The following is a 22,737-nucleotide window of genomic DNA, read 5'->3' on the forward strand; positions in this document are numbered from 1 at the left end:
GGAGGAGGAGGAGGAGGAGGGGCGGTTATGATTTGGCGCTAGCACCTCGCTACTCGGCTCGGAGTTAAGTGGTATTTACTGAGTAAAAGTCGGGATGTCATGGTCTACGTAGGTACTTTACTATCAAAGGATACCGACATAAACTATCTTGACACCAACCACTTCCCTTCGATTGGATGAGATAGCTTTAATCTGCGACCGCTCTATGCAACGGTGCTCAAGCCCGTCAGCACCATGGCTACGCAGCGAACCCCACTCCTCTCCAACGACCGGGACTCCCTCCACTCCTCGAGCTCCTTCTCCTCCGTTACCCGCAAGGAGCAAAGACGCAAACAAGATCTCGTCCGCTGCTTCTCCTTCGCATCAGCCATTGCCTCCTGTCTTTGCGCAGGCTCCATCACTGCATACTCGCTCTACGGGCACTTGTTCCAGGAACGGCTGCGCTACACCCAGCTACAGGTCAACATCGTAGTCATCGCCGCGGAGCTCGCCCTGTACCTCCCAGTTCCTCTCTTCGGATACCTCTGTGACCGGCACGGCCCTGCACCGCTATCATTCGCGTCTGCTATCCTGTTCGCGGTGGGCTATCTGCTTGCGGCCTTTGCGTACAAGAGCGGCGCGAAGGACGTCTATGGATACACGGCCGAGCGTGGTTGGCCGCTCTGGGTCATGGTCACCGCCTTTGTGATCATCGGGCTTGCGACCACATGCATGTACTTGAGCGGCGTTACGACATGCGCGAAGAACTTTGGGAGGGGGAGGCATAAGGGTTTGGCGCTCGCGAGTCCCATTGCGGCGTTTGGGCTGAGTGGGATGTGGCAGAGCCAAATTGGCAGCAGGGTCCTGTATGAGAGGAGGCCGGATGGGTCGAGAGGCGACGTCGATGTCTTCCGGTACTTTGTGTTTTTGGCACTCACGTTGCTGGCGGTGGGGCTGCTAGGGACGTTCTTCTTAAAGATTGTGGACGAGGAGGAGCTGATTGATGAGGCTGTTGAGGAGCTGGCGAGGAGCAGATTGTTAGAGGATAGTGAATTCTTTAGGGGGGCCGAGACGGGCTATGGGAGTTTTGAAAGGGGTTCTAATGAGGAGGGTGCGGAGATGAGGACAGCGGATCTGGTCAAGGCCCAGCAGGAGGAAGCGGCGCGCAAGAAGACATGGCTGTTGAATGAGGAGACTAGCAGGTCTCTCAAGGACCATACTATGTGGTGGCTGGCTGCGGGATTCTTCTTTGTTTCTGGCACGTACTTACTGGCTGGATCACTGTGCTCAAAGGCTAACCTGTCGATTTAGGTCCTGGCGAGGCGTTCATTACCAACCTGGGAACCATTATTGGAACCCTGTATCCTCCCTACCCAGATCCAAACCGCGTCCCAACTACAGCAGCTACACACGTCTCAATCGTAGCAGTCACATCAACAGTAGCCCGTATTCTCTTCGGAACCCTCACAGATCTGCTCGCCCCACAATCAACCACCCACCACTACGCCTCAGCCTCCAATTCCCTCGCCTCCCTCCCACCTCGCACCTCCCGCTTCTCGATCTCACGGGTGACATTCCTCCTCCTGTCCGCCCTAGTCCTCTCCATCGGCCAAGTGCTCCTCGCATCGGGCCTCATCCAAGAACATGCCGAGCGTTTCTGGGTCATCTCCTCTCTCATCGGCATCGGCTATGGCGCCCTATTCTCTCTCACCCCCCTCATTATCAGCGTGATCTGGGGCGTCGAGAACTTCGGTACTAACTGGGGCATTGTAGCTATGGTACCGGCAGCGGGAGCTACGTTCTGGGGGGTGGTATATTCCCATGTCTACGAAGCGGCAACCAAGGCCCAGCCGTTTGCGCTGGATGGAGAGGACGTGCTATGTCATGGGAAGAAGTGCTATGCGCCGGCGTTCTGGGCGATGGCTGTCAGTGTTTGGATCGGGTGTGCGGTGTGGATCTGGGCCTGGAAGGGCCCCGGTGGGTGGAGCAAACGGGGAGTTGCGGTCTAGCTAGCTCGGGATAGAAGCGTGCAGCGCCCAAATCGAAGCACCGTGTATATACATTCAGGCGTTAGTGCCAGAGGATAGCTGGAAACTCGCGAGTCAGTAGCTGCCTCTGTGGCGGCTGGTCTCGAACCGGTATCGGGTATAGACTTTCGTTACCATACGGCGGGAAAAAATTGATAGAGCCTCCGTACAGCTCGGAGATATGTAGTCGTAATATACCTACTTACGACCACGAGCATGAAGGGCAGCTGGCAACTAATTACTGGCCTGCTGCAGGAGGTAGAATCATGTCCAAGGGCTCGTGCTCGGGCTCGGGCTCGGGCTCTCTGGTGGAAAGGGTCGTGCATGCATCCATAAATGAATGGGGCCTGACTCGTCGTTGTTTGTTGTTTGTTGTCTGGCGCCAACAAGTTGCAACCTTTCTCACGCAAGTAAATACTTGAGCCAGCGGGAGCCGGAGCCGAGCCGAATGTATTTGATGTGGCTAAGAATGTGGTCTCATGGAGGAGGGGAGGAGGGAGTATGATGGTAGTGTTGGTGTTAAGGGCATTCATTGTATATCAGGTGTTGGAGGGATAGATTGGATTGGATTGGATGACTGAGGTGACTGAGGTGACTGAGGTGACTGAGATGACTGAGATGACTTTAAGAGGGGGGGGGAGGGGGGGTTATTGGTTACCTAGGCACTTTGTATAGAATAGATATGTTTTCGTGGGTGAGCGATATATGAGAAGGAAAAATTGGGTCTGCGATGAATGAATTGATTAGTTTAGGACAGCTAGGTAGCTAAGTCGGGAGAAGGGAAAGAAAAGAGAAGAAAAAAAAAATCAAAAAATCTCCTCCACGGCTCTGAAAACCTTGCAGTCGCTCTTGTGGCCTTTCTCGCTCCAGCCTGTGGTCTGACAGTTCTAGGTAGGAAAAAACACAGGTAAAAAGTTAGTTAGCTAATCGACACCACGTCCAACAACCGAACCACCACCGACCAGCTGGGCCTCTGAGTCCCGAGGGGGGGAGAGGGGAGGAGGGAGACATATATATCTGGGCATACACTGAGTTTAATCGAATGTCATAGCATTACATACCTTGTCGCAGTACCAGACGCTCCCACACCCCTTACACCGTGCCAGAGCCGCTACGGCTTTCACCTCTCGACAGCCCTGGCACCATCCCTTCTCCTCCTTCTCTTCTTCCTCCTCCCCGCTGGCCAGGGCGTCCGCCCTGTCTTTCTCCTGCGCGCTCATCGCGAGCAGCTTCTCGACGCTGGTCGGGACCATCTGCGAGCATTTCCCCGTCAGCTCGCCAGCTCTCCCTCACTTTCACCCTCGCCCTCGCCCTCGCCCTCGCTCTCTCCCGCAGGATTTCATTGCATTGCATTCAGGGGACGGGTAATTAAATAGATAGATAGATAGATAGAAAGATAGTAGCTATCGACAGATAAAAAAAGATTTAGAAAAAAAAAGAGATCAGTTCCCACTCACCCTCACGTCCCCACTTGGCACCTCCACAAACCCGGCCTTCCCCTCCGTTCCCTCCCTCCCGCTCCCGCTCCGCCGCGCGCCGGGCACCACCAGCGTGAACCCCCGCCGGAACCGCCGGGCGTCGAACCCGCCGCCGGGCACGTCGTCCCGGCGCTGGGCCGGGGGCACGCGCAGCGTCAGCGCGAAGGCGGTGCCGGCGCGGTCGTGGAGGATGAAGGTTGGTGATGTCGAGACGGTCATGTTCTCGGCGATGGTGCCGAGGAGGTAGTAGTTTGATGGTGGTGATGATGATGATGATGTGCCTGCAGGGCTGCTGCTGGTGGTGGTGGTGGTAGAGGGAGTAGTACTAGCTGTGCCACTGCCACTGTTGCTCCTATGAAAGACTGGTTGTTAATTTGTTTCTTGCTTTGAGAGAGGGAGAGGGCCTGATACCTGCTTGTTATTGGGTCGTCGGTAGCAGGAGGAGCTAGAGGTGGTAATTTATGGGTATCATTGTTGTTGTCGCTGCTGTTGGCTGGGGGGCAAGCCAGGAAGGGGGGAAAGCGGGTGGTGTCGCCGAAATCCGGGAAGGGGGGCATCTTTCCCCGTGATATTGATAGATATGGGTATGTGTGTATGTGTATGTGTGTAGTGCTAGCAACGTATTGGTGCTTTCTTGAGTTTCTTTCTTGGGGGGGAAGGGTTTTGAAGTGATGACGGCCCGAGGCCGTGAAATAACGTACAAGTCGTTTCGATCCCGGGGTCCAAGTCTAGCTAATTAAGCGAGACTAGATCAGCCCCCTTTTTTACCCAATTTGCCGAGTCCGAGTTTATTGACATTTATTCGTTCGCTCGTTCGCTTCTTCGCTAAGTATTGTTGATATTGGCTTCTTTATTACGGACGAGGACCCCCCCCCCCCCCCCTTTTTTTTTTTTTTTTTTTTTTTTTTTTTTTAAAGAATAGAAGGAGGCCTCCATCGTTCTGGAGACCTAGAGTGAAAAATAAGAGAAAAGTTAATTTATCCCTTCCTGGCAAAGCAGGCAATGCCTCCCGAACAAGCGTGCGTCGGGGAGGGGGGTTGGGAAAAATGGATCTGTATTTTGAATTCATAAATTCATTTTCGTATGCATCGTATCTATGGAAACCAGGACGAGCCTTCCAGTAGCCGCGAAGTCCTGCTCCTTACAGGAATCTATACCCTCTTTCAGCATCTTAGTCTTACTGAGGCTTAATGAAAGCACCTTCGTTTCTCTTCGCCGCATCAAGAGCGGGGTATACGCTTAATGCATGACAGCAGCAACATGATCGTCCATATACGGCGAGATATCTTCCAGGAAACATGCAGCAATGACAGAGATAGTGCCGGAAGCGATCGAGGCATAGTAGACACGCGGATAAGCATGCGCATGGACAATTTTTCCAAATCGTCACGTTGCTATCTTTACGCGCCACCGAGCTTACTGAAGAGATAGAGAGGGATTTGAGATCCAGTCCACAGGAAAGCCATCGCGATCAAGGACATCATGTGAGTTAAAGCTATCTAAATAGCTTGTTAGCAACTCTCAGCTTTTCATTGTATGATTAGGTCAACGTACGGGAGATTCATGATCATGGTCTTCACCGTCACCGTATGTTCGTAGACCATCCTTCTCGTAATAGCAGTCTCGCTTTTTCAGTGCTTGCTTCAATCTCGATGGCCCTTATGAGAGTGATGAACCTTTTCTGAAATTGATATTAGCATCGGGCCAAAAGACTTCGCTTCGCAAGGTCGCGAATAAAGCTGCTTCCCGAAGCTTTTGAGATTAACATGTCTCTGTACCTATCCTCAGAATCCACAGGTTATTAGGAGTAGGCCACGCTCGTATCATAGAGTCAAGGCATAGGAAATAAGGGGGGTTAACCCAGATGGTCTCTTTGAAAGTCCAGGCTTGACGAGACGGCTAACGCCGCAAGCACCACCCAGTAGCAGCCGCAGGCCACACTTACATGCGGTCACTTGCTGAAGATCGAGATCTAGTAGCAGCAGCAGCAGCAGCAGCAGCAGTAGTAATGGTGGTGATCGTGGTGATCGTGGTGATCGTAAACTTCCACTTGTAAAAGCTTCGCCCTCCACACCCTGTTTGGAGGGTAAGCCTCTCAAGGGGGCGTTTATATTGTTGCCACCACATAGAATCCATTCGGTCTAATGTCGCGAGCCTCTAAAGAACATTAGCAGTCTCGGGCGCCGAAGTGTTTCTCGAATCCTCAAAATTTTCGTACCCCGTGACGAAGCACGATTAAAGGACGTAAAAACTCGCAGGACCGGCTGTTCCTATGAGTGAATTGTGCAAATCATGAATGAGCCTTAGAAATGGATGGAGAGGTAGTTGGTACCCTACCCGTGCAGTGGTAGAGGTGGAACGTACTGGTTCTTCGGAGACGAGGACTCAATCGCTTTTCCTCAGAGCTCGATGGTAAACCACACGATCCTGCTGAGCCTCGGAGGCATAACGTCTTTTTGACATGAAGATTGCAGAACCAGCGAGCTCCTTGGCAGCGGCTGAACACTCAAATTCATGAGCCGCGACTGAACTGAGGCAGGACTTTCTCCACTATTAGCTTGTCGGTGTCATAATAATAGCCATCATTCCTGACAAGGACATTGTACTGATACGGTATCGAAGCGATGATTGCAGAAGCAATATATTCTTGCTGGTACCTTCCGCAATTAAGCAGAAGGGTAAGACCACGCAAGTACCCACCGTATAGAAGTCCTGACTCGAAAAGGGACAAGATAGTGCAGGAACAGGCAAGCCTATGTTTGATAGGGTATTGTGAAGTACCTCCTTTCTAAAGGATCTTATTCCCAACCAACGCCAGTAGGGAAAGTTTCATGGCACGCAAAACAGCCGCATTGCTATCGATAGCGTTTAAAGTGCTTCATTTCGTTCAACGCAAGTACGATTTCTCCTCCCATTCCCGCCCGAAGCCTCCATGACTCTGTCTTTGCCGTTCGTGAATCGTAAAGCTGAAAAGTGGGCGTACACTAATTGATAGCATGTGTCCTAGTCCACTCTTTCGCAGTTGCGATAGCAGCTGGCTCATCCTCCTTCCATCTCTTTGCAACCTCTGGGGCTAATGGGTCGTCGGGGTTCGGGGCACCGAGGAGCGCTTGGATCGAGAGGAGGATAGTTCGGATTTGGAGAGCTGGAGACCAGTTGCCTGTGATGGTCATGTCAGCATATAGTCTTATGCAATAGAGTGAAGAAGTGCCAGAGCACAGGAATGGACCTACTCTTGAGCACATCGAGACAGATACGGCCAAGCTTGTCAATGTTGGGGTGGTAGATTTTGGTCAAGAACCGAATCTTTGGTGGACACATAGGGTAGTCATCTGGCAGGAAAAGCTCAAGTTTGAAGATTCCGCCTATTGAAAGTCAGAGTCGACGGTTTCTATTGATCCTCAAAGCATATCTGACCTTCGTATGGGGACTGGGAAGGACCATGTATCGAAACATCGAAGTATCGGAGGTTGTCTTCATGGGGAACTGCGCTGATACCTGGGACACTATGCAGATGAAATGTCAGTATAATATCATAAGCTCTGGGGGTATGGAGACATACGGCTCTGCCATCAGTCTCTCAGTCTCCTTGATAATCCGTTTGGGCAAAGCAGCCATCGTGTCGAGGGGAAGCCTTGGGGAGTTTGTTTGTGAAGTAAGGCCAGGCAGATGCCGATGAATTCCCAAAGGTACTGCAGCCTCGATACGTAGAATCTCGGAGTTGAGAGCGTCAAACCGATGGAGGAAGTTGGGGCTTGGTGGGGGCGGGGCAACGCTCGAGAGGTTATTGCAAGATTGAGGCTCACAGATCGATGTTGTGACGGAATACGGGTGGATTGATTCACCGGTCTTTGATCTTTGGTCTTTGATTGTCGATCGTTGATCGTTGCTCCGTTGCCCTTGAAGGTGGTGGGTGATCTTGTCAAGTTGATGGGATACGTGCGTGTATTGTGAACGTTGACTAGGTACCGGTACCTACCTACTCCTCAGCTCAAGCCTTGCCCTGGCATCCGACTTTGGAGGCGGCGACGGTCTCAGGTCGGCCCGTTCCTATTTAGCGAAACCCAACTTCTACGTACTCCGTCCCACCACCGGTACCGTACCTAGGACTTCTCCTGTACCATGCATCGCGGAACCGCGCATTCGAATCCGTACCATACAAACATCACTTCCTGCTGCGGATCACGGCTCGAAGATGCAGCGACACATCCTCGACCGCTATGATGGATGAGCCGAGGAAAGGGAAGGTGATCAGGTCTGCTTTCGACAGCACCACCTTCGACGCAGATGTGTCGATCCATGTCGAGCGCAAGGTTGGATCCGCGACAATCTCGCCGTCCGGACGCGATGTCGCACTTGCATCGTGAGTCCGTTTATGGATATGTGTATATATATATATATATATATATATATATATACTCATATACATCCTTATATATTTCCTTATCTAGAGGTTGGCCTGACGATAAAGTGCAGTACCGACGGGCTTGATATAATTGACCTTGATCACCCATTGAACCCACCTCGCCATCTTCGACACGGTCTCCCGTGGCTCGTTGCAGATGTGCAATGGTCCCCTTTTGCCGCTCGAGAGAACTGGGTAGTCAGTACGGCAAATCAGAAGGCCTTGGTATGGAATCTGAATATGCCAGAAGAATCGTCGCAAGGGGCAATTGAACATACACTGTATGGACACACAAGAGCAATTACGGACATCAATTTTTCAGCCCACCACCCTGACATACTTGCAACATGTGCTGTAGATGGCTACGTACACTGTTGGGACTTGCGCCGGCCGAAACAACCAGTTTTGACTTTCTGTGATTGGTTCGCTGGAGCAACACAAGTCAAATACAATCGACAGGACTCACACATCCTTGCTTCATCTCATGATAGGTGGCTGCGAATATGGGATGATCGAAAGGGGGCTGCCCCTCTGAGGTCCATCAATGCGCACGAATCAAAGATCTATGGAGTGGATTGGAATCGGACAAGATCTACCGGGATAGTAACATGTTCTTTGGATAGAAGCATCAAATTCTGGGACTATGGTAACGATATTGACGAGCCAGAACGCATTATCCGTACAGATTTCCCTGTTTGGCGAGCTCGACACACTCCATTTGGATGGGGCGTGTTAGCGATGCCCCAAGATACTCCGGGCAACCTCCATCTCTATGACTGCCGGCTGAGTGGAGGGGACAAGGATTCCTACGCTCATGCAGTGACCAAGTTTCCCGGACATGGGGCCTTCAAAGTCAAGGAATTCCTGTGGAGAAGTCGAGGGAACATTGATGATGGAATCGACAACAGAGAATTCCAGCTGGTATCATGGGGCGAAGATAATCAGTTACGGCTGCAGCACGTAGACCCTGCAAGCCTTCAGGCTGTAGGGTATGTCAAGGGTGCTCAAGTGAGGAAGAAGCTGAATGTCACTCGTAAAGGTGCCGTCTATAAGACTTTCCGAACAGTAGAGACCACTTCGACAGAAAAGCGAGCTGCAACAATCACCGGTCCTCGGCCAGGAAGCTCTGGTCTCAAAATCAGTGCCTTGAGTACGGGCATGAAGAAAGTGAATGTGCCCCATCCTGCTCGAACACATATGATCCTACGAGCATCGGCTATGAAGGGCAGAGAGAAGTCATGCAAACAAGATGATCAAAACCAGAAGCAGATTGGTTGGATGAGTGGCATCAAGTTTGCAGCCAAGGTCGACAGTACTTCTCTTAAGCGTCCAACATCAAGACGGCTTTCTCTCCTTGATCCAGAATTCGATGAGGATGGTGATTGGGGGCAGCCAGAGTCTCTGCATGATGAAATCATCCGCATTCACGACCAACTTCCTAAAATCACATTCGAAGATGTCAATATGGACAACAGAACAGTGGTTGCCTCGATGAATGGGCCTTGGGGCCACGACGGGAATGCCATTTACATCAAGATTACCATCGTCTTTCCTGCGCAGTATCCCGAATCGAAGGCTCCCAGCTTCACCCTAGGCAAGACGTCCCTTATGCCGAATGATACGTATGCAAAATTAAAACGAGAGGTTCATCTGATCGCCGCTAGTTTTGTTCCTCGGAAAGAAGGCTGCTTGGATGCAGTTCTTTGCTACTTGCTGGGAGAGGTCGATCTTGAGACGAGCACGACTTTCTTCAAAGATTTTGGAGATCTGGATGATGATATGGATGCATTAGCTGATGAAAGCTCCAGCGAGGACGACGAAGGCGATGACCCACCAATGATCGCATCTCAGGAAATTGGCCAGACCGTGACAGGATTACGGCCCCCAACAAGGTATTCCAATGCAAACGTACCTCTCCCGCGACTATGCGGAGCCCGATTCTCTGCGAATGGGAAACTTACGTGCTTCTTCCCTCCAAAAGAAGAGAAAGTAAAGTCACTTCTCGAGACTCTGGTGGTCAAGAACAATGCAAGATCCAAAGGAGATCCTGTGTTCGAGACGTTTGGTCGTCTGAACAACAATACCTCACCTATCCCCCGAATCAAAGCCATGTCCCTTGCTTCGGAGAGCAAGACGGATTCGGAAGTATCTGACGACTCTGGTGAGTCTTCATCAAGCGATTCTGATTCCTCTCACTTCCGCATTGCTCGCTTCCCAATGTCGGACTATTTCCGCCGCACTGGTCGGAGACAATTCAGAAAAGGCTCCCCAACCGTACTCTCACAGAGATCCAGTGCCGGTGGAACAGGAACTGGCACCGGCACTGGTACAGGACTCGGACGAGTCAGATCCTCGAAACCCAAAAACCTTCTCTCCCTACACGACATCAGCTGTTTACTGCCGTCTAAGCCCGCGCTCGCTAAGACTTATGCCATATTTGGCGATGGACCAGATGTCTGCGAACATAACGCGAAGGCTGCCCAGAAACAAGGATACAAGGAGCTAGCAGATATCTGGAGATATGCTGCTATCTTATTACATAATGAGGTGCCTCTTGAGGTCCTGAAACAGACTCATAGAAATGAACCGTTACTTGTTATTGCGAAGGAGGCTGTCAGAAAAAAGACAGAGGCCGTCATGAGTAAACGTCGAAGCAGCGGCTCCGATAGTGGCGTGGACGTATCTCATGATTGCAGCACTCGGGAAGACAGGCTATCGGGCAGAGTCAAATGGGGCACCAATCCAATTGCTCGAGATTTGATCGGTAATCTGTTTGCATATTTTGAGCGCCTTGCAGACGTCCAGATGCTAGCCATGCTATCATGTATTTTTAGCGAACCTCTCGCGAGGGACGCAGCTTCGCACGCAGAGACGCAACTGTCACAGCCTCGTACACCATTATCTATGAAAACTCCAGCATTCTCTCTCGACTACTTCCCATCCGATACGGCAGCATGGAGCATGTATCAGAAGACCCCGATCACCTCTCTCGTATCGACGCCCAGGGTGGCTCACACTCCTTCTGGTCTTTATGGATCTGTCGGGTCCTCGATCGGAGCTTGGGGAAGTGACCCTGCGTTGACACCATACTCATGTGGGGAGACGCCTCCTTTACGTTCCAACCGAGCAAGCTTGGAGTATCTCAATCAACAGCAGACCCAAAGCTTGTCGACATCACCCGAGAACCCTCGGAGCTTTCGTAGATCCAACTCGGGGATTGCTCATAGTTTTGCTGCAAGCTTTTCTCGCCCATTCTCCACGACTGCTCCGTCATCGCCTCCGTATCCCCCAAGCCGGAAACGTCCAAGCCCGGTTGAAAATATGTTGAATTCTCTGGCACCTAGTGCCATTACATGGGGCAACACCACTGTTCTTGGGAGCGTGAAAGAACAGAGCATTACTGATAGATCAACTTACTCCGATGAAGAGAGCAACAAGATTGATTGCAAATCCCCCATCTGTACTGGGATCAGTCTCACCATGGGGAATCAGAACGTTTTTGATGACGAGGGTTGTATGAGCACCCCTTTGTTGGACACTCGTCAAACAGTCTTATATGCAGATTACCGAAAGGTTTATGCCGAGCTCCTTTACATATGGGGTCATCCACTAGCACGTCTTGAGATTCTGAAGTTCAATGGCCTAAAGGATTACTTTACCGAAACAGAAATGCCACATAACAAACCCCTCGCTCCATCCATACACTCCATCGACGCTCAAGCCTTAAACCAGGATTCTCCGCCGCCATCACCAATTATCCTTGGCAAGATAGACCAGTATCAACAGATGTCGCCTTTACTAAATGCAGGATTCGGACTTGACGTGACAGGCTACTGCCTCAAGCATGAGACCCGCCTCGAGCCCCTGGCAGGTACCAAGTTTGGAGGTGCTGTTGGACACTGTGAGAGGTGCAAGATTACCCAGCGCCAACTCCGCTGCACGATCTGCTTGGAGCCCATCAGTGCCGTCTTCGCGCCTTGCCTGTCTTGCGGCTGTGCGACTCACGTGGACTGTCTATCCGACTATCACGCATCAGGAGACACAATGTGCCCAGGCGGCTGCGACTGCGACTGCGAAATCAGTGCAGCTGATGGACAGTTTGAAAGCTGGGAAGCCTTGAAAGATGCCCTTGAACGGCTGAGAGAGATGGAAGCCAAGAGTAAAGCGGCAGGGTTGGTAGAGAAGCACATTCCGGATCATTGGGATGGAAAGGATCAGCCTGATGGGGAGGCGTATACACCGGATGGTGGCTTAGGGAAGCCATACTCGACGCTTAGTAGGTTAGGCCAGGCTAGAGGTGGCGAATGGGGGATTTCAGGTTTGAAGCATAAGCCGAGTAGCTTGCGGAATGAGCATTTTTGATTTGGTTGCGTTTTTCTCCCCTCGAGGCGTTGGGAATGGAGGAGGCAAGCGTCGGTGCATACTCTGTACGGGTGCGGGATGGGCTTGGTATCGCTAGCATCTAAGTCCGCCGAATGGCGTATATCTCGTCCTGTATTGTATTATTACAATGTCTCTCGAATATCAGACAAGAGACCCTCCAGAAGCCGGAGAGCTTTTTTCCGTGTCGATTCGAGAAGTTTCAAAGTTATATTCCTCTTCCAAAAGGCAAACTCCAGGATCCAACGGCTCTGCTTTATCGTTCTATCTATCTTTTGCAAGACAGACTTAAAGACAGGCCGTTCGTTTTGCTTTCTTTTTGCCCCTGGTCCCCGCCCCAGCTGCCAGCTATACCTCCTCTTCTCGCCAGCCGGCCAGCCAGCCAGCATAATGGCACACCCACCCACCCCCGAGTCATCCACCCGCTAAGATACCACCCACCTCAACCAAACCCCCTCTGTCATGAGATCCCAAATCCGCCACTCGACCATGCGACATCTTTGTCGAGCAATTGTCTGTCCCTGTACTCCTCCCTTTTCTCTCTGTCTCGCTGTCCATGGCCAGAACCTCATGTAGTGAGTGAGTGCATTTCGCTAAGCACTCTCTTTTTATCTATCACTATCCCGCCCCTCCCCCTCCCAGGCAGAAGGACATGCAGTCCGGTGATGGAGGTTAGTAACCAGTGACCTATAGCTTCGTACAATATTCAATGCTATCCTTCGCGTGATCATTCAATGACCAGTAAACATCATCCCGAAACAGCTTGGTTTCGCGACCTCACGCGGCAAGGAAGACCTCCTTCCATTGGCAGCGTGAGGCTATTCTTGCTGATCCTCTCCCTGTCTTCGGCGAGCTCGATGTCTAACTTGATTTGCAGAGTAGCAATCACCTGTACAGCAACCGCAACCGCCATCGATTTCCCCAAGCATGTGCGTGGACCGCCGTTGAAAACAGGGTATTCGAACGCGGTTTTTGATACTAGAACCCCGTCTACCAACCATCTTTCGGGTTTGAACTCTTCGGAATCTTCACCCCAGATCAGCTTAGATCTATTCATAGCCCAATTACACCACAGCAGAATGGACGACTTTGGTAGAAAGGTGCCGTCTGGGAGTGTCGTATTTTTCTCGCATTGCTTGAGTTCGAACGGCACAGGGGGGTACAACCTCAACGCCTCGTAAAATGTAGCGGTGACATACGGGAGGGATGTTGGTCGAAAAATGTTGGTGTCAATATCTTGGTCAATGCAACTGGGTGTATCTGGCTCTTTCGAAACGTAAATCTCAATCAGCTGCATAACCTCGCGTCTGATCGTCTCGGCTTTCGTGGGATTTCGCATGAGAAGATAGAAAGTCCACGTCAGTGCTTGGGCCGTCGTATCTCTCCCTACGAACAGTCAACTATCAGAATGTTTAGTTCCAGATCAAGCTTACCAGCGGAGAGATAGTTCAGGGCAGCATCCGCAACCATGTCTTGGTCATCGATCGAATCCAGTAAAGAATTGATCAAGCTTCCAGACATAGATGCCAAGGCCAAATGACCTTTCTCGGTTTCGACCTCGTTTTCTTTGCTCTTTCTGGTTCGGATAGCATTGGCAACAATCCTGGAACCAAATTCTTTGACTCTATAGACAGATTTCCTGAACTCTGCTCCAAGGAAAATTTCTGTCATCTGCCATAGTGGGTTTTGGAAGCGCTCACCAGTGGCGCCTGAGGCATAGTCAAAGGCCTGGGAGAAGGAATCCGAGTTATGAATATCCATCTGTGAAACATTCAGCTGCAAGTCTTCGCATGAAGTTGATGACTGAGCAGTGAAAGAAAAGACCGGCATACATCGTACGCCATTTTGCCCATAATTTGCGTGGTTAGTTCGTGAAGAACTTCCTCCAAATCGATCGTGCTTCCACTTCCAACATCTTTAAGGCTTTTCACCGTCTCTTTGAGATAGGCCGGAAGAGCTATATCCGTCAAGACTTTCAAATTGGCGTTGTTCAGAAAATGGAGACCGGCTTTTCGCTGGACTCTCCAAAGCTCACCGTCCGCATTGATGATGCCATTTCCTGCCGCTTGTAAGTACTGAGCCTTTGGAACAAGGCAAGCCAAGGTACCAAAGAGATCCCATGACCGTCTTTTGAAGAAGTTCCCTTTGGCGAATATCCCCTCGTTCTTGAAAACATACTCGAGATTCTTCGGATCGTTGATCACCACTCCCGGAGGTAGAGATGGGACTGCTATTTGGAACGTTTCGAATCCGAATTGCCGCTCGCATTTTACGAACCAGGAAAATAGCTTATGGCGCGCCTGTAAAAACAGGATACCGTTTCCAACAAGTGGTAGGGTGTTGGGAGGACGTCTTCACGTGGTTGTCAGCACTCTCTTGAGAGCATCATATCTGATTCCGAGGGCGAGATACAATTAAAGAAGCAATAAACGCTCGTCGTCAAGTAGAGTGCATGGTGAAATAAGTTCAAAGCTTACTTACCTCAACGTTCGCCCATTGCGTTTGATTGCAGGATTTCGAAACAGAAAATACACGGCAGAACAAATGAACATCGACAAGACTGAAAGGGTTGACGAATGCATTTCTTGATCATGATGTAAGCATCAGGATCAGGATCAGGATCAGATCAGGATCAGGGAGTGTTTCCATTGGGGTCGTGACTCGTCAAGGAAGGCATCCTCTCGACACGTGACATGATGACTGGATCTGGAGCATCATCCCCGGAGCATCTTCTACTGTGTAAATGTTGATATCCTCAATTGATTTCCATTCGAAGGCACGATGGTTCTCCTTTGCCCCCGCATTCATTTCTACGAGATCAACGACCAAACCTGGTATCTATACCCAAACCTAAAGCCCCTCAAGCCATTTCCAAAGCTCTACTTACGAACTCAACAACACCAGGTTCCCTCAATACCTCCGGGAAAAGGTCCAATCCTGCCTCACCCTCTGCTGGACCTTCCGAGTCCCTTTCTTGCAGAAGGCTTCGCCAGCCCAGCTTGTCGCCAGCACCCTCTACCGAACGCTCGCTGACGATGTTACGAATTATACCTACGTCGACTTTTGCGCCGGCGCAGGAGGCCCTACACCCTTCATCGAGAAGGACCTGAACGCTCAGTTGAGCCCACACACACCCGCTTCGCCCAATAAAACCTCTGCCAACGGCTCCAAAGCGGTATCGAACACGCGGCTGTCAAAAACTCTGGCACCTACGAGAGGAGAAGTGCAATTCATCTTGACGGATTTACATCCTCACATACCAGACTGGACGGATGCTTCAAAGCGTAGTGAGAACCTGAGCTTTGTATCTGATCCGGTAGATGCTGCCAATGCACCTTCAAGTCTCAATGGGGCCGATGGGAGGAAAATCTTCCGCCTGTACAACCTTGCATTCCACCACTTTGAGGACAAGCTCGGGATGGATATATTGAAGAACACAATCGAGACTGCTGATGGGTTTGGGTAAAAGACTGCTCCAAAGCTTTGAAGTGGGACATGCTAAGAAAACTCCGCAGTATTTTTGAGCTTCAAGAGAGGACCTTCTTTTCCCTACTCACCGTCTTTGCTATGGGACCGTTGATGTTCGGCATTACCCCATTCTATTTTTGGCGCTCACCAGGTCATCTTTTTTTCACATACATTATACCAATTATTCCGTTTGTTCTTGTCTTCGATGGCTACGTCTCTTCGTTACGCACAAGGAGCGCTGAAGAGGTACAAGCGTTGATGAAGCAGTGTGGAGCTTCATGTGATGGCTGGACTGTCAAGAATGGGCAGGAGCAGCATACCTGGCCTACCGGGTACATGACTTGGGTCATTGGCATTAAGAAGTAAGTGTTGCTCAACTAGAAGCCGGATTATAGATAGATACCCTGAAGACTCCATTCTCTAGCAATGTTTTCACTCACGGTGTCAGATTGTGCAGAACTGGGTATGTATTTCTCTCTTGAATACGGTTTGCCAGGGTCAGAACGTGTGGTGTTCATGTTTGGTCATGATAAATGAGAAGTATTCGAAGCCTCCAGCCCCGTCGGGATCTTCAATGACATGGACCTCCAGCTTCCACTTACCCGCTCTCTCCAGCAACGGTTTCATGAAATGGGGCTGTCGGTAAGTGATATACAACCATTTCCCACCCGGCTTCAAGACTCTCGCAACCTACACCACAATCAGCACCGGGCCCCTCTCCTTCGAGCCACTTTCCATCCAGCTCAAAGATACCCTTGGGGTGGTAGAGATGCATACCTCGTCAACATAAGCCCCGACGTTAGTCCTCACGTCCTGCGGCGGATCCCATAGACTTCCATGGATGAAAGCGTCCAGAGTCCCCTTATCAATCGCCACATCTATAGTGTCGTCCGCAAGCTCCAACTTTCGCACATCCATAACAAGCCATAGCTGCCCTAACTCGGCGTACTTGGCCTTCATCGCATTTATCACTACTTGCGAGAAGTCCACACAGATCTGATGCTGGTATCCTTCTCGGTAGAGGTCATGTGTCAAGGTCTGGACCCAATCAGTTGAGTTCACACTCGCTATCCACACGAACCAAGGGAAGACGGGACTGTCGGAAAGAAACGGGATCAACAAACAGAATTTCCACACCCCAGATGCAGCAGCACCTCCGACCCACCCGGAGCCGGCAACCACGTCTCAAAGAAGCTCTTCAGCTTCCCGAAATCACGGAACCACTCGAAAGACTTCATATCCGCACCCTCGTCTGTCTCTCCCTTCTCGGTCGCGTAGCGCAAATCCCAGACTTCTCGGCAGAAATCAGCACGTATTTTTCATCACAAGTAAAGGTTGAAGGGATGGAAATTTAGATTGACAGGTGCATACACTCGGGGCGGGAGAGCGCCTCTAGTTCCTTCTCAGACGCCATTTTTTCCTGTCTGTCTGAAATCTCTTTTCAGGACGATTTTTTATTTATTTTTTTCAATCCGCCCCTGAGGTGGAGAAGGGGGTCAAGAAAATGAATGAATGGTGTTTCGCTTGGGGTGATTATCTTGCCACCGACGTGACCGTTCTTGTGATGTCAAGTTTTGCTGCAGCCGGCTCTAGCCGAAAGCTAATTTATCTAGTCTGGCAACTCTAATTCCGGGGGACTTTCGGCGGTAAATAACGATACAGGTATTTACCAAGAAGAATTCACGTGGTTGAAGAAGGCGAATCTTTTAAGGTCTGCTCCCTTTTTATACATGTACATATTTAAAATAAAAAAATTGTTTATATTTTTTATTAAATATTTTTATTAAATTTTGATTTTTTTTTTCTCTTGTTGGGCAAAGGAACGGAGTAAATGGATTTATCTATGAGAAGGAAGAGACAGTTAGTTTGCTTGCCTTGCCTTGCCTTGCTCAGGTTGAGATCAATCAATCGGCTTTAACTTGGGCGATAATTCCCATCACCACCACCACCACCCCCCTCTTTGTTTTCCCCCGGTGAAAGTTCCAACGTCGGAAATAAATAAATGAGGAGGATAGGATGGGATGCATACCTACCTACCTACCTACCTACCTACCTATCTTGACAGGGGACCGGAGGAACTCAGTTTGGCTTAGGTACCGGTAACGGTAACGGTAAAGGTAAAGGAAAAGGAGAAGGAGAAGGAGAAGGAGAAGGAGAAGGAGAAGAGACAAGCACAGCGGGCTCCTCGCACTCTCTCCTGCGCGTCTCTATTTTATGCGGTTGCGGTCGCGGGTGCGGCTATGGTTGCGAAAGCAGGAGGAGGAAGACTTTTGATTCTGAGCAGGAAAGAAGGAGAGGAGAAGAGTCGCCCATCTCACCCAGTCGTCCTCCGTTTGCTTGTCCTTTTACTTCTCCGCTTGCTGAAGATCGGATCGGATCGGATACCGCAATAGGGTATGTATCCCTCTCATTCGTTTCCTAAAAACGCGATTTCATGTCAGTCAGGGAGGGACGTGGTGTAGGTAGACAGAGAGACAGACAGACAGACAGACAGACAGACAATACTTGAAAACTCATTTTCTTGCTCATTCAGATTTATTGATTGATCTCTGAGAAGATGCGAGGTAGACTCGGGTCTGATCTATCTCAATTCGTAACATGAAGTCAAATCGTATCGTGCGTGTAATTGACGCATTTTACGAGCGTCCTTGAGAGGCGACCGAAGACCAAGGTTCAGTTTCCGTAGCCGAGCTGTGAAAGCGATCATACTTTTCGATCACTGGCTATTCAATGCCATCTAACCTGACCCTAATCCAAGATCGCCATTTACTCATCAGGATCGTAACCGGCCCCTCCTCTTTGACTCTGACTAGGAGCCGTACTCAATCACGACTTCTCGCACGCTCGCGCTTGATTCTTGCCACCTTCTCCCTCTAGTCTTCCTCGTCGATGTCGACAGCACCATCATCATCATCTTCGTCGTCGTCAATTTGCTCCGGACGATTGGATTGCGTCCCACGGGGTCCACCATCGTCATCATCTTGAGCGTCGGCGAGTTCTCTCCGCTGCGCTCGTTGCACTTTCCTCATAATGGCTGGGTCATCTCTGAAGTCGCTCAACGCAAGCATCTAGAAAACATTAGCCAAGTGTCTCCCCATTCGCGTGCTCGTTTGAGTGATAATTTACCACGTCGCAGCCTGTCTGAGGGCACTTGACAATCTTCTCGGTTCCTCTGAACTGGATGGCATTATTGCGGTGATATTCGAGGATGGGCTGCTTCTCAAAAGTGTGCTTGCATTTCTTGTTGCTGTAAGGCTCTTCGAAGTATCTGAGAGTGAGAGGGCACTTTAGGATTTCCGAGGCACTGGCAATAACGACGTCGTCATCACTCTCATCGCCGTTATCTGTATTGTCCGTGAGATTGTTACGACGTCTCCGAGACCCAGCGCCGGAAGCTGGAGCCTCGTCTGGAAACCAAGTGCTCGCGGGAGGAGCAGGAGCTCCGGAGTCTTGGGTCTGGGCATCGTGTACAGAAGCCTTGAAACCTATGTATTCATTGTGGCTGGCGTATCTTGAGAGTGACATTAGTGGTTTGCCAAGTAGATCTTGAAGAAAGACGCGTACCTTGACGTCTTGCTTTTTGAGTTGTAATTATTTGCATAGTCTTCCTTTGCCTTCCGGAGCAATTCAACTGCGCTCACATTCTCAACCTCCTCAGCCCGGATTTCACGCTCGGGTTCATCCTCTTCGTCCTCGTTCTCATCATGGCCCCCAACAGGAGGCCTAGGTATCCGAGAAGCTACAGGCCGAGGGACAGCTGCGGATGCAATCTTCATGCTCACGTCTTTGACAATGCCTTCCTGCATCGCCAATTCATCCCCATAGTCAATCAATTCCCTTACGGCTGCCTCGGCCCTTTCCGTTTCCTCCGGGGCCTTCTTGCCTAGCTGCTTGGTCCACATCGCATTCGATTTCTCGTCTTCTGTTCTGTTCTCGTCGGGCACCCCATCACGTTGGCGTTTGCCCTTATTTATCTCAAGTGCCCGTTTTCGGACAGCATATCTATCGTTGACGTCTGCTGTGGCGTTGGTCAGAACCTTGATGGCGCCCACAATATGAGACTTGTATTTCGCATAGACATGAGGATTCTGCAGATCGCGCAGCTTCTGCTGGGCATCTGCAGACAAAGGGCAAGCCGGGGGTTCGTAGGGAGGCAGCTCTAGTTGACGCGCCTGCTGCTGGCGAGCAGGTGTCTCAGAGGCTCGAGGTTGGCGGTGAGAAGAGGCGTGAGAAGCAGGTTCGTTGGCACGAGCCCTGTTAACAAGTCTTCTGTTCGACATTGTAGGTGTGGTCTTTTTGCAATGCTGTTATGTTGTCGTCGTTGGCTTCTGGTGATGTTCGAAAAGCCAAAGCGGGACGCGTTAAAGGAAGACGCGATCGTCCGATATGTTATCGCATCTGGGCAACGGTAGCACAACCTCCAAAATGAACACCCATCACGAATATATTTAATATATTGCGTCGTCCAAAGGTGGTATCTCTAATGAATGAGAAGTACTACTTACTTCCTGTACTACCTGGTGATATGCCCAAATTTGGATGGTTTTCTTGCTGCTTGCTTGCTGAAATTCATCCTTGTGCACGTTCTTCATCTTCGTAGACAACAGGAAACTTGAAAGATTCCACCTCGGCTGGCAGCTTCGGACAGTGGTTACTCCATGCCGACCCGATTGAGTATCGGTAGGACGATGATTTGGGAAGATACACTTGCTCCGGCTTTCTTCTATCAGCCTTTATTCATCCCGTCATCTTTCCATATCTGTTAAATTTCTTCAATCTAGCTCGGAAAGCCAGTCACGCTGACCGCATCTCGTTCTGAGTTGGAATCGTGCTGGATCGTTATGGCGAGCCGCAGGCATCATCGAAAATCCCGGCTTGGATGCAAGCGATGTAAAGGTCAGTCTCAGTCCAGAATCCTGTATACCTAGCTAGGTAGATATATATATATATATACACACACACACACAGACGTGGTCGGTCGTCGACTGCTAACGAATCTCATCTCAGTACGGCGAATAAAGGTTCGTCCTAACCATTTCAATCCATTTGATGTTGGGATGAAGTCCGTAAGTTGCTGACAGGCGGCAGTGTGACGAAACCCATCCAACATGTAAGTTGCCACGGAAAGCGTATCTGAATATCAGCTGGGTTTAAATTGATGTTAATACATGATCCAGGTCTGAATTGCGAGCGACACAACTTCGAATGCGACTTCACTCCCTCCAGAGAGAAGCGGTTCCCGGTGGCTCTACCTCCGGTGCGGATACCGCCAGTGAGGATACCGCCGCAGCGTAGACTCCATAATTCTTTGCATTGTTTGCCAGGGCCAACGTCAACCCCGTCCTCGCCCTCGACCGCAACGCTGCTTAGAAGAGTGGAAGTCACCTCATCCCGTGGTAATCAGTCCAAACACTCTGAGGAGATTTCGATAGCCCAAAATGGATTCTCGCTACCAGCGCACATGGACACGCCTTTTGATCGACTCCTTGAGCATAGGTTGATGCATCACTTCGTCAGCATGAGCGAACAAACTTATTTCAGACTCATCGGTACAGGCTTAGTCGGGCAGGCCACAGATCAACTGGCATCAAAAAGGAACATCTATGTCGACTGGGTTGTCCGGCTCTCACTCACCAATGAGCACCTCATGGATGCTCTCCTCGGCTTCTCAGCCTTCAGCCTTCGAAACCTGGACTCGACGAATAGGAAACTCTCGCAGGCCTCACACGCGTACATGACAAGAGCAATATCAGCTCACGTAGCAGATCTCAACAGGGGAATCGGTGATAGCAACGGGGAAACGGCTTTCGCTACTGCCTGCCTCATCGCGTTTACCACCATCAGCAGTGAGCAGTATATATCTTCCAATGAAGACGCTCGGCTCCCTCTACAGTGAGTGATCAAAAGAAAAGCCTTACTTTCTTTACATTCTCGTCCATCACCGGAATATCACTGCTGAGTAGTAACTGCCTACGCCGTATCACTCCAAATTCCTCTTGTACGGTTTGCTGATCACTCGGTCGTCTATGTAGCTGGTTCAAACCATGGCAGGGCGTCAGGGCGGTAGCGACCGCCTCCTGGAACCATCTCAGCCACGGGGAATTCAAGACCCTGCTCGAGCACGAACGCACTAACCAAATCCCGCCAAAACTCGACCACGACAAGGTCCCCGTATTTGACTTCCTCCTCCAAGACCTGGACCGGGAGACCACAGACCCAGAAGCATTGCACGCCTACGACCTCAGCGTCTTGTGGCTCACATGCATGTACCACAACCCTCGGAGCGAGTACGTCTTCAAGTTCACCACCAAAGTCCCGCCGAAGTTCGTGGAGCTGCTCGAGGCCAAGGACCCGAGGACCCTCACCATCGTGGGATATTTCTTCATGCTGCTCCGCATCTTGGATAAGGTGTGGTGGCTCCCCCAGATGACGAGAGGCCAGTTCTGGACGCTGGTGGACATGTTGCCTGGTGAGGGGATGTGGAAAGCGAGGATGGAGTGGGCTGCGAAGGAGTTTGAGACGAGTGAGGGAGCTGAGCCTAGAGATATGTCAAGCTTTGGCATAGGGCTCAAGCTGCCAATGACCTAATGGGGACGCATGAATAAGGTTGACGATTCACATATCACAGCAGTTACTGTTTCCAAGCGGAGATGTAATAGCCAATAGCTGCTCCTCGGGTTCCCAAACACATGGCAAATATTTGGGAGATTCATCACAGATGCGAACAGAAAGTCGAAGCTTCTACACCTTGGTTGACGGCGATGTTTATTATTGAGGCGATCCCCAAGACACATCGGCCTCATCCGCATCAAGGCGAGAATATGGTTGGCAGGAAGGGGTAATTCGCTGAATACAACAGGCGTTGTAGAAGATTGGACTTGGGTTACTTGGCTAAGAGATTTTTTTCCATTTGATATACGCTAGCCAGGTACGTTTAATATCTGCAAAAAGCTGTCTAAGATATAGGTGGTAGCTTTGAGGTTAGTTGTGCTACATGTCA

General features: G+C 50.4%; 9 protein-coding genes across 9 annotated transcripts; 4 read left to right on the top strand and 5 right to left on the bottom strand.

Annotated features, from left to right (window-relative positions):
- Positions 1-234: 234 nt before the first annotated feature.
- L3040_001642 (uncharacterized protein) lies at positions 235-1,988 on the top strand (the record flags this gene model as incomplete). Its single annotated transcript, XM_066156838.1, has 2 exons — positions 235-1,237; positions 1,291-1,988. 2 exons carry the CDS (start codon positions 235-237, stop codon positions 1,986-1,988), a joined length of 1,701 nt encoding a protein of 566 aa, XP_066012850.1.
- An 824-nt stretch (positions 1,989-2,812) lies between these two features.
- Positions 2,813-4,041, bottom strand: L3040_001643 (uncharacterized protein; the record flags this gene model as incomplete). The annotated part of the gene is made up of 4 exons (XM_007294318.2): positions 2,813-2,893; positions 3,068-3,259; positions 3,464-3,836; positions 3,896-4,041. The coding sequence occupies 4 exons, from the start codon at positions 4,039-4,041 to the stop codon at positions 2,813-2,815; spliced, it is 792 nt and encodes a 263-aa protein (XP_007294380.2).
- A 2,427-nt stretch (positions 4,042-6,468) lies between these two features.
- Positions 6,469-7,102, bottom strand: L3040_001644 (uncharacterized protein; the record flags this gene model as incomplete). The annotated part of the gene is made up of 4 exons (XM_007294320.2): positions 6,469-6,644; positions 6,718-6,849; positions 6,902-6,990; positions 7,047-7,102. 4 exons carry the CDS (start codon positions 7,100-7,102, stop codon positions 6,469-6,471), a joined length of 453 nt encoding a protein of 150 aa, XP_007294382.2.
- A 602-nt stretch (positions 7,103-7,704) lies between these two features.
- On the top strand, positions 7,705-12,251 carry L3040_001645 (uncharacterized protein; the record flags this gene model as incomplete). The annotated part of the gene is made up of 3 exons (XM_066156839.1): positions 7,705-7,847; positions 7,961-8,170; positions 8,513-12,251. 3 exons carry the CDS (start codon positions 7,705-7,707, stop codon positions 12,249-12,251), a joined length of 4,092 nt encoding a protein of 1,363 aa, XP_066012851.1.
- A 766-nt stretch (positions 12,252-13,017) lies between these two features.
- L3040_001646 (uncharacterized protein) lies at positions 13,018-14,821 on the bottom strand (the record flags this gene model as incomplete). Its single annotated transcript, XM_007294322.2, has 5 exons — positions 13,018-13,655; positions 13,703-14,030; positions 14,102-14,328; positions 14,377-14,621; positions 14,751-14,821. 5 exons carry the CDS (start codon positions 14,819-14,821, stop codon positions 13,018-13,020), a joined length of 1,509 nt encoding a protein of 502 aa, XP_007294384.1.
- Positions 14,822-15,050: 229 nt separating this feature from the next.
- On the top strand, positions 15,051-16,219 carry L3040_001647 (uncharacterized protein; the record flags this gene model as incomplete). Its single annotated transcript, XM_007294323.2, has 4 exons — positions 15,051-15,103; positions 15,174-15,731; positions 15,785-16,099; positions 16,186-16,219. The coding sequence occupies 4 exons, from the start codon at positions 15,051-15,053 to the stop codon at positions 16,217-16,219; spliced, it is 960 nt and encodes a 319-aa protein (XP_007294385.2).
- A 16-nt stretch (positions 16,220-16,235) lies between these two features.
- On the bottom strand, positions 16,236-17,151 carry L3040_001648 (uncharacterized protein; the record flags this gene model as incomplete). Its single annotated transcript, XM_007294324.2, has 4 exons — positions 16,236-16,427; positions 16,515-16,775; positions 16,862-17,028; positions 17,109-17,151. 4 exons carry the CDS (start codon positions 17,149-17,151, stop codon positions 16,236-16,238), a joined length of 663 nt encoding a protein of 220 aa, XP_007294386.2.
- A 1,459-nt stretch (positions 17,152-18,610) lies between these two features.
- Positions 18,611-20,017, bottom strand: L3040_001649 (uncharacterized protein; the record flags this gene model as incomplete). The annotated part of the gene is made up of 3 exons (XM_007294325.2): positions 18,611-18,805; positions 18,864-19,248; positions 19,302-20,017. 3 exons carry the CDS (start codon positions 20,015-20,017, stop codon positions 18,611-18,613), a joined length of 1,296 nt encoding a protein of 431 aa, XP_007294387.1.
- A 561-nt stretch (positions 20,018-20,578) lies between these two features.
- On the top strand, positions 20,579-22,325 carry L3040_001650 (uncharacterized protein; the record flags this gene model as incomplete). The annotated part of the gene is made up of 5 exons (XM_066156840.1): positions 20,579-20,633; positions 20,745-20,758; positions 20,826-20,847; positions 20,915-21,629; positions 21,770-22,325. 5 exons carry the CDS (start codon positions 20,579-20,581, stop codon positions 22,323-22,325), a joined length of 1,362 nt encoding a protein of 453 aa, XP_066012852.1.
- Between the last annotated feature and the right edge of the window lie 412 nt (positions 22,326-22,737).

This window comes from Drepanopeziza brunnea (genome assembly GCF_022702325.1).
Source record: "Drepanopeziza brunnea f. sp. 'multigermtubi' strain 214-2 chromosome Unknown ctg2, whole genome shotgun sequence".
Classification (NCBI taxonomy): Eukaryota; Fungi; Ascomycota; class Leotiomycetes; order Helotiales; family Drepanopezizaceae; genus Drepanopeziza; species Drepanopeziza brunnea.